This window comes from Ursus americanus, chromosome 20 (genome assembly GCF_024610735.1).
Source record: "Ursus americanus isolate L20-20 chromosome 20, mUrsAme1.1.p, whole genome shotgun sequence".
Taxonomy (NCBI): Eukaryota; Metazoa; Chordata; class Mammalia; order Carnivora; family Ursidae; genus Ursus; species Ursus americanus.
The window spans coordinates 51,195,598-51,206,156 of record NC_142146.1 but is presented as its reverse complement, the minus strand read 5'-3'; the positions used below and the strand labels follow the sequence as shown (position 1 = coordinate 51,206,156).

Genomic DNA, 10,559 nt, shown 5'->3' with positions numbered 1-10,559 from the left:
CTACACCTACTCATGGATGACTGGATTCTCCGTTTTTATAAAGCAAACTCTTCAAAGGAATTCTCCATATGTGGATGGCATAAAAATGTGATTGATCACCAAATGTCTAGAAAGGCCATTCCCCTGGAACATATGACCTGGTTCAATGGCAGGTGTGTCGTCATTCGGACCACACGCCTTTGCCGGGAAGCCCTCCTGGGAGTCTCATCGTCGTGATCACACAAATGAATTGGTCTGCAGTGGAGCTTCCCGTGCGTTTTGCCAGCAGATAGGTGATTTGATGGCCAGTAGACCCGCTATAAGGACAAATGAGAGGTAGAGAATAATACAATGGAAAAACGTGTTTTCTTTAAGATTTATTTATTTATTTGAGAGAGAGAGTGCCGGTGGGAAGGGCAGAGAGAATCTCAAGCAGACTCCACGCTGAGCACGGAGCCCCTCAAGCCAGATCATGACCCTGAGATCACGACCTGAGCTGAAACCGAGAGTCCCACGCTTGACCAACTGCACCCCCCAGGTGCCCCTAAAAACATGTTTTCTTAATGCACCATTAAGCGTTGAAACCTTTAAGTGTTGAGAGTTCCAGGATCTTTTTCTCCTGTAGAGAGTAAGATTAAGCAAGATAAACATTTTCTCTGAATGTCACTGCAGTATTTAAAGTACAAATCTGACTTAAAGTGCAAATCCAAGTGGATTTTTAGGAAGAACCTCCCAATAAAGAGTGGGAGGAAAAAAGAGGGTATGCATTTTTGTTTAGTGACTCGTTCGTTTTCAGCAGCAACTTCCTGCATCCTTAAATTTGCAATATTAATCCAGAGGCAGAACAAGAGGATCACTGCTTTAGGAGCTGTGACTCTTACAAGACAAATGCTCAGCGTTTCAAACTCTGGGTGTGAAATCTTGAGAGGGAGGGAGGTGTTCGTGAAGCTGCAGTCCTCTCTTCCCCAGGTTTTGTGAAATGGCTCCAATAGCCATTCCATTCACCTGCTGGAGTTTCTGTTGAAACTGTTCCTGTGTGGCTTTTTCTATCCCCCCCTTCTCACCCCCGTTCTTCCCGGGGAAAGTATAGATTTTCACGAACACAGAGGGTTTTGTGTTCTTTGTTAAAAACAACTTTACTTTACTGGGGCAGGCTTTGTGTTTCACCCCCGGAAACAGAGCATTTCTCTCCGAGGCAACTCTCCACTGGGCGAGGTGCAGCCTGTCACCTGACCGGCTCTGGAGCTGCCGGTGGTGGCATCAGGCTGCATTCCTTGCATTCTTCCAGCGGCACCAGCAGCACCGCAATGAGCAACTTCAGGTTCCCTGAGCTGAGTGGATTCCACTCGCCGTGCCCTCGGCGTCCGTGCTCCAATCTCCCGCCCCGTCTCAAACATACAGCGCACTAACAGCAAGCTGCCCGCCTTTGAAGAGTAGCACGCAGGTAAAGCCAGTTTGTGGGGACAGCCGGGACTCCCTGAACTGTGTCACGCGTGGCGCATAATCATTTTTGTGTGTGGTGTCTGCTTCTCTTTACAGAAACTTGACCTGCTTAAAAAATAGATACTAAATAAGGAGAAAGTGGGCTTCAGGTTAGGGTCCCTTAAGGATTAGGGAAGGAGATTAGGAGAGCAAAAGCTGGGAGTAAGAAGGAATTTTGAAGCCAGTTTTTGTAATTCCAAGAGTGCGAGATTTGAGGCTGACCTACTTGGATGTGAATCGTGGCTCCGTGTGTAACCTTCAGCGCGATGTCTCACCCGTCCTGCTTCCCCTTTGGTAATAGTATCTGCCTGCTGGGTTGATGGGAGAGTGGAGAAGAAAGTATCTAGCAAAGAGCTTGGTGCATAGAAAGCATCTGAGGTGCACACATATGTGCATTCGTGTGCACATGTGTGTGCTTGTGTGTAGTCGGTGGGCGTATCTGTCTATGTGGCATTCACGAGGCCAGGAAGTTTCTGCGAGGATCAACTTGAATTTGATCTGTCTCTGACCTTCTCTGCTATTGCAGAGAGATCAGCCCGGGAAGCCGGACACCTGAGCAAAACATTGACCAGAGCTGCTGACAAATAAATAACGTGCCTTGCTGACCCTGCCCCAGGCAGGGCGGTGTAACGTACCATGTGGGGTGCTCTTTACATGAAGACCGATGGAAGCAAGGCAGCTCAATCACTATCGCACATGCTCATGTGTGCGGCCGACAGGGCTTTGTTCCGGGAGACCGACTGCCTCAGTTCTGACCCTGCAGCTTACTCTCTGGGTGTTCCTGGGCCGGTTGCTTTCCTCTCCCAACATCAGTTTCTCATCACATGGAATTGTCGTGAGAATTAAGTGACTCAGTCCTCGGGAAACACGCGTTGTAGTGCCTGCCACATGGTAAACACCTGCTAAACATTAGCCGTTGGTGTCATGATTTGACAAAGGACCCTTTTATGTGTTATTAACTTTGATCTTCCAAACAACCTCGTGGATAGACGAGGCATGCATTAGCCCCATTTTGCAGATAAAGAAACTGAGGCTCAAAGAAGGGAAAAGCAAGAACCAAAGGTCCAACAACCATTGAGTGGCCAGGCTAGGACTTGAACCTCAGTCTGCAGACAAGCAGCTGACTTAGCGTATCCTCAGCCATGTGCATTGAATGAAACCTATCCTAAAGTGTTTGGCCCCAACACCATTTCCTTCACAAAGCCATTCCTTAGCATCTTCCCCTAGGAGACATCGCTCTCTCCCTTGTACTTCCTCAAACTTCCTTTTATAGGACAGAGGAGACTTTTCTCTGGATCATCCTCGTGTTGTGAATGTTTGGTGTAAGTCTCACCTCTCCCTACCCCACCCTTGGTTGTGTGTAAGTTCTCATGGACGGCGGTGTTTTGAACAGTACTGTTTTGTACATGATGGACACTCAAGAGTACCAGCATGACTGTAGGGCTCCGTACCAGGGGTCACTGTAAGTGTGGAGAGCAAAGAAGGAGCCTAGGGAAAGCCTGGGGTGCTCCTCTTACCAGCATGGGTTTCTGCTCCTTCTCAGAGCTCCAGCTGCGCTATGTCTCGGGCAGCTGACTCTGCTTCAGGAATGACGAGATATTGACCAACAAGCTGGCTGGTCAAGGTGCAATCATTTCCAATGTCCATCCAATGTCTTATTTTCCTGAATGTTATTTCACTGAGACCCTGTCACTGCAAATGTCTGAGGCTGGGGGGGGGGGGGGAAATGTGTTCAGGGGAAAATTCAGGAAAACGCTGTCCTGTTTTTCCTGTAGATGCTGTATTCCACCCTTCTGCCTTTGCAAGGGTGCATTCTACTTTGTAGGGCTCTCACTCTGCCCTCTCCCCACCCCCCAAAACTCTCCTCCTCCCTCCATTCCCAACCAACTCTCCTACTTTTCTCTTTCTCTAAGCTTCTCTTCGTTGTGACTTTCCTGCTGTCTGGTTGACCTAAATCCCAGGGCATAGATGGGCAAGCATACAGGGTCCTTCCTTTCCTCAGTGTAGGAGGGAAGAGAAATTCATTTTCATGCTTTATGACCCCACCCATATCTTCATCTTCAAATGTTAATAATGCTCCGAGAGCTTTTACCCCTAACAGTAGCTTCGCATGGAGCCCTACGTGGAATCAACATACCGTAATGGTCATGAACTTGGAGCCTAGCCCTGGAATCTCTGGGTCCAAATCCCAGCTCTCCAGTTTTGTAGCTGTGCGCCTGGGGCAAGTTATTACTGCCTCGGTTCCTCACCAGTAAAATGGGGATAAAATATCCTCCTATAGTTATTATGAGGGTTAAGTGAGTTAATGTTTGCAAAGCACCTGGATCAGTGCCTGGCATGAAGGCAAGCATATGTCAGTATCGGGTGTCATTTTTCTGGAGCTGGTAGATAGCGCAAAAGTTGCACGTAGGTAATATTGCCCTTGACTCCCCTTCAGTGGACTACAAACTGCACTGATACAGTTTATTTAACTGCGCACCTGGTGAAGGATTGGGCTTGTGTTTAGAGACCATATTGCGTGGAGAGCATGTATCTTTAAACTTTAACATTGCATTCAGCACACAGAGGTGCCTGCACAGTGACAGCTCAGAGGGGAGGTCTGAGATCCCCCAAGGGAGCAGCAGACTCCCCTCTCCCTTTCACACTCATTCTGGGGACCACATTCCAAGTGAAATGCTGGGCAGACCTGCCTATTGCTTATATTCTTATATTAAATAAATCACCCTCAGCTCTCACGCTCTGAGCGTGGGTCTGCATTTGTAAGTTTCATGCGCTGACTCCACTTCATTGTAAACCATGGGGGAAGCCCACTGGCCTGAAATCAGGAGCAGAGCACTGCTGTAGTTACTACGGAGCCTTCGGGAATCATTAAATAAATGATGGCTAAGGTCTCTACCAGTGCAAATGGTCTCATAAGGGAGCTGATGAGAAAAATCAGATATTTAATTTGTGCCATTGGCCTTCTCTCTGTGGACTGTGAATTGAGTAAGAAGTACAGTGGGACTTTATTATTTCAACCGTGGGAATAGAGGGAAGATTGCCTGATCCCAGTGTCTTCCTTCTTTAGCCTGCATCGCTATGCAATCACTTTCGAGTTTAGTGTTCAAGTTCAAATTCACACTCATATTCAGCAGAGGTCTATGTAGTCTCGTAGTCCCAGGCAGAATCCTTTCTTTCATTGCTACTTGTTTAGAGAGTACATATGAATAAGGCAAGTATTGAGACCACCTATTGGACGTAGGGTTGGGGGAACTTCTGTTGTCAGTATAGGAAAGAAACCCAGCCAAGAAGGCAAGCACTGGTCTCCCTGTCCAGGAAAAAAAGAGAAAACCAGGCAGTGGTTCTAAGAGATGTCTTCTGTGTTCCCTCTCCCCTTTCATCGCCCTTTTCTGTTTGGTTTCCATGGGAATCTGTTTGGGGGGAATCTGGCAAATGTTGGGCGTATCAGTTGCTTGTCCACTTGTTTCCTCGTGGCATAGAGAGAAGGAGAAGGATATAGAAAGGAGAAAAGTAAGTGTGAGGGTTAAGCAGCTTTTTAAGATTCACAGTAAATTCTAGAGAAACCTAATAATTTTTAACGAGACCTTCCGGGGGGGAGGGGGGAAGAAACAAGAGAAGAGCTCATTTGAAGGTCATCAGGTCTGGATCTGTTACTCTCTGCACATTTCCAAATGTCTTTTTCCCCCCTCCCTGCTGGGCACCAAGGTTATATTGGGAGCTCATGCCATTCTACTGACAGTTATATAGTATCATTTGTTTCTTTTCCAGAGAGAGTCAAAGAAGACCTTAAATTCTGGAGAAAAATGACCTTTCAAGGAATACAAAGTATACTTCCTGCCGCATGTTTTTGTCTTACTAACCTCTGATGACTGAAACATATGGCCCTGGGCCTGCAGAAAGTCCATTGATTATCAAACTCCTCATCATGCATCAACTGTTCAGACTGGTTTTAGGACAAAAAGATCTTTCACGAGCCGGGGACCTCTTCTCCTTAGATGACTCCGAGATTGAAGACAGCCTGACAGAAGCTTTGGAGCAAATTAAAATAATTAGCTCATCTTCGGTAAGTAAACTAGTTTTTAAACTAGACACCTGAAATGACCTATTTCAGAGCCGAATGAATGCACATATGGTGGGGGAAAGGATCTTTGCAGGGGAATGAGGAAGGACCTCTTAATGGTTTTTCCTTTTAAGTCTGCTCTGTGGTTTAGTTTGGCGTCTAAGGAATAACACCAGGGCAGTCATTGACTTAGGGGGGCAGCGAGGCTGCCTTCTGCCCACTCCTGGAGACCAGAACTCTGGAGATTGCAGACCAGAGTGGAGTTATCACAAAAGGCTTATCTAAGGGCTGTTTTTCTATCCTTGAAATAACATGGAGAGAAGAGGGAACAAGTCCCGGGAAAAACAAACAAGCCAGGCTATACAGTAGCAGCATAACGAAGCTGGGTGTGTGGAGGAGGATGAATAATGAACGAAGGCAGGATGACACCTCCTGCCACACAGGTAACATGAGACAAGGACAAGGATCACTCTGTTGCCAGAAGTGACAGTTGCCCAGGGCTTGATAACACTGATTCCATGTATTTCTACATAATCTCCATTAAAAAAAAAAATCTCTCGTTTTATTCCTTTTTCTATACCCACCCATTTAATTCAACTCACCCATCATTAGCCCCCAGTGTGATCAGACAAATTTAAAATCCCCAACAGCCCTCCCATTCCTTTGTTTCTCCTCAATGTCAAGATTATATATTCTGAAAGCATTTCCCAGAAGGGGGTGGATGTGGAGTGCCCAGGGTGGTTTGCTGTTGCCCTTCTTCATTGTGCTCGGACCCTCCATGAGATTAGTCCCATTTCAAAGGCCAACTCTCCCGAGCATCTCTTGCGTTCTCCCAGCTCAATAGCATTTGCTAATACTTGGCACAAACAGCCCCCGGGCAGAGGAAATAGACAGGACTTGAGCCATAAAATGCTGAATTACCAAATGTGTGCACATTTCACGGATCACAGCTTTCCTCCATGTTTTAATGAAGAGATGTTTAAAAGGCATACCAGCAACCAGGGCGGCTTCCTCCCCAAGACTGTCAGCCTGCTCGTTTATTGGCTGCCGTGAACACACCAAGTCCCTCCTGTGGCCAATGAAGTCGTTGCTCAAACACTCTTGTCTCAGCTTAATGTCTTTGACAGCAATTATGTGTCCACATTTTTTTTTCCCCCAGAACTTTAATCAACTTAGTCTGACTCAAAAACACAAAGTATTCCTGGTACATTTCCACTTTCTGGACAGGATTTGTGTGCTCTTTCCAGCAGCCCCTTCCTTCATACTCCTGTGGAAATGAATTGGCTGAATATGCCACTGATTTTCACCTAATCTAATAGGAAAAAAAATATATGTATACATGTATGTGTATATATATGTATATATACACATATATATACGTTTCCTGAAGCCTATTTCCACTAGGGGTCACTACTGTCAGAGATTTGTTTGGTCTTCTTCATCAATTGCTTATTTTAATAGATGTCAAATTCCGAACCTTAGGACCGGTGAGTTCTGTTATATATCCCCACTCTTAACCATCAAGGCAGGCATGTCCCTTGTCACCAGCAGCACCGTGTGTCCTTTAAGCCCCCCGATCAGCATTCCACCAGACCAGTGGGGCTGGAGAGCCAGTAGTTCTCCTGTGGTCTTCACCTGCTAACTTCATTCACCTCTCACTTCTTCCATTTCTCTGTCTGTAACAGTGGCATGAGCAGATGGGTGGCAGAATAAAAAGAGTTCGTTTTTAGAGGGATTGCGCAGATCCATCCATTTTTCTGTTACTCAATCCTAGTTATAAGTGTGTCTCAGTGTGGAATTCCTTCTCCCGCTCCATTCCTTTCAAAGCCAGCTCAAGTTTCAGTATTCCCGAAATGGCTTCTAGTGGTTCTAGTGCTTAGTGATTACTCCTTTCTATAAATACATAGTTGTCCTTTGGCATTATACTCTGTTCTTATAGAAAACCAGCCATTCATATGACCTCCTACATGGCAACTTCTGCACTAGGGAATCCCAGATCTGTGTTTTCAGTCTTGCTATCTCTCCCTCCGCCTCAAGCCCGTCTGTGTTGATATCCATCATCTCAAACTCTATCTATCTGAATTAGAAGTTATCATCTTTCTTCCAGCCATAGTATCACTTGTTTAGATCTCCAGGTTTGCAACCTGGAGTCACTCTTGACCTTTCTCTTTCACTGTCTCCTTTCCCTGTTGTTCTGTGGACACTGCCTGAGAAATGCCTCTTCGCCAGCTCCTTCTTTTGCCTTCCTGCCACTATCACCCTGGCTCAGGCTTCAAAACAGTTGATCTTCTTGCCTTTGGTCTTACTGTTCTCCAGTTCAATGTACTAACAGCTACCCAATTAAACTTCCCAAACAAGATTTTATTGCTTGTACCCCATTGTTCAAAACCTTTCCATGATGCCTCAATGCCCATGACATTCAATGACCAATGCCAGTGATGAGTCCACTGAACGACCATGTCTACTCTATGGCTCACTTCCCTGTTAGCTGTACCCCATCTTTCCTTATTAGGGCTTCCCTAAGGACCCTGGATCTCGGTCACCAATTCTACTTCTCAACTCCTCTTTACAAACAAAGAACTGGAAGGGATCTTCTAAATCATCTTTTCCAACTTCTTTCCAGCACAGAAATCCCTTCTTTAGGATTCCTGACAAATAGGAGGCCTCTCCTTCTACACTTGCAATGATGAGAACATAGTAAGTTTCTGATTTTTTTTTCATGCTCCTAACTTTTTCCTTTCATAAATTTCCCTTTGCCATTGCATGAAGCCTCAATGGACCCTTCAGTCAGTTTTCTGCCTTGCCCTTGCCAGGAGAGCAGAGAGGGAATTGGGGACACCTGACTATGCCAAGCAGAACTTCTTTCCTGTAGTTCTAGGAAAGAAGTCAGCAGAGGGTGATTTGTCATGAGGATGGTGCTCCAAAGGGATAGTCCTTTGTCATGGTTATCCAAACTTACTTTGTGGCTTATGGCCAGTCCTAACCTACAAAGCTTTAGACAGCTGTTCCACCGTCAGAATTTTAAATTGTTAGTGTGTTCCTCCTGTTGGCCAGATGAAATCTTACTCTTTGTGTTTTCTATACATTGTTCTTTGGTCTGTTCATTGCCCCAACAATCAAAGGAGCGTAACTCTGTTCCTACAAGAACTTTAAGCTTATGAAGTAGGTATCAGGGATCACCTCTAGCTTCTCTCTTCTCAGCTACACATCCTTGGTGTCCAAGTGTCCCTAAGTTTTTCCATGATAAAGAAGGAGCCTATGGCAGAGAAAGGTTACAGCACCTCACATTTCCAGACGTAGGTCTGGAAGCTCAATTTTGTCAGTACATGACAAATGCTATCCAAATCATGCTATCCAAATGCAAGACTCAGAGGTACAAATTAGAATGCCGATTTACCAATTTACAATGAAAATTATAATTCACGTCAGTCAGAATTTGTGTGCTTCCATGCGGTCCTCACCAAGTGTATGTACCCAGTCTTTCTCTAGACAATGGGTATTATCATTGATTAAGTTTCCTCCTCCTCCATTAGAATCCTGTCCAGTCCTAGCTCCCTATGTTTAACTTACCTGTAGTCGTTCATGTACAGATAGCTTGTTGGGTTAGCCCAGGAGCAGGTTAATTCCACTCATGCAAGTGGATTTTTTTCACTTAATCCTCAAAGGGCAATCTTGTTTCCATATTCTTGGAGGACGCCCCATTGTAGCTCCCAAGTACTGCCCACATTCTCAACATTCTGGTTTCTTTCCCCTGGAATCTTCCTAATTTGTTATCCTAATTTATCAATGCCAAGTACTTAAACCAATTGGTTGGAACAATTGCTGATAATAGTCAGATACTCCGTTTCTAAAATTTCTTTTCGACAGTAACATCACACAATTGGCCACATTTATCCTGCCATGTACCAGAACCCTCAGCTTGAATCAAGGCTTGTAATTAGAGAACTTGAAAAAAATTGTAAGTGTATTGTGTCACATTTTAAACCAGTAAATAATATTCTTGTCTTCAGGCCCTCATTCCAGGATATTCATACTTTTTAAAAATTATGATTCTGTCCAATATATTAGTTCTCATTCCCATCTTTGTAGAATCTGAAAATTTGGTAAGCAAGTCTTCAATCCTTTCCCTAAAGTCACTCACACAATCACTCAACCTTCCTAGATTCCATTTTATGGTCCGTGCCCTCTTTTCCACTAGTTAGTCCAAAACACTGCTGGGAGATAGTTTGTCCTTATGCTTTGCTTTGAAAATGTGACTGCTCACTCAAAATTCTCCCCAAGTTCCCCAATGTGCCTTTAAGTTTCGTCTTTTCATTGCAAGTCCTTTCTGGACTACTTTCATCTCATAATCATTTCTTCTACTACCTTGGCTCTCCTCCCAGACTACTTCATCCCTGTCTGCTCATCCTCTTTTCCTACTCCCATTCCCCCTTACCCACTATGTTGCCTTGCCTAACCCAGACACCCACCTTCCAGTTCTCTTTAACTTTTTTTTTTTAAACCAGTACAGAATGTTTGGCATATACAAATTGCCCAATTTTAAAAATTAGATAAAACTGAAATCACCTGTTTCTCTCTGCCTCAAAGTCTTCCCTTTCCTCCCAAAGTGACCAATATCCTGACGATGGTATTTATCCATGAATGTTTTTATTTCTTTGCTGCACGTGCATAGCAGCTACACATGTGTTGCTCTTTTTCTGGTTGTTTCCTACTATTCTTTTTCTAATCCCCTCAGCTGTGTGATTAGCTGATTGTTTATTGCTGTCGTCGTTTGTTTCTTTTACTTTCTTATTTTTCGACACAAGCAGTTGAGACCCTAAATTTCTTGCCGGGTACCACTTAGCATCATCCCGCAGGTTTTGAGGTAGAGTATTTTCATTACAAATTCTAAATACTTTCTTATTTTGATTGTGATTTCCTCTTGGACTCAGAAGAGACTTAGAAGTTTGTGCTTTAATTTCCCGAAGAATTTTTGTAATCTTTTTGTTGTGAAGTTAAAATGTAGCTGCATCGTAGTTGGCCAACGTGATTGGCCAGC

The 10,559-nt window shown here is 44.6% G+C and overlaps 1 protein-coding gene across 3 annotated transcripts in view; it reads left to right on the top strand.

Moving 5' to 3' along the window:
* Positions 1-1,132: 1,132 nt before the first annotated feature.
* Positions 1,133-10,559, top strand: part of VEPH1 (ventricular zone expressed PH domain containing 1) — a 224,923-nt gene continuing 215,496 nt past the window's right edge. For all 3 annotated transcript variants that reach the window (XM_087870310.1, XM_045811893.2, XM_045811845.2), the window contains exons 1-2: positions 1,133-1,423; positions 5,230-5,524. In XM_087870310.1, coding sequence (XP_087726436.1) covers positions 5,327-5,524 — 198 coding nt within the window. In that variant the 5' untranslated portion in view covers positions 1,133-1,423; positions 5,230-5,326. The remainder of the gene's footprint in view (positions 1,424-5,229; positions 5,525-10,559) is intronic.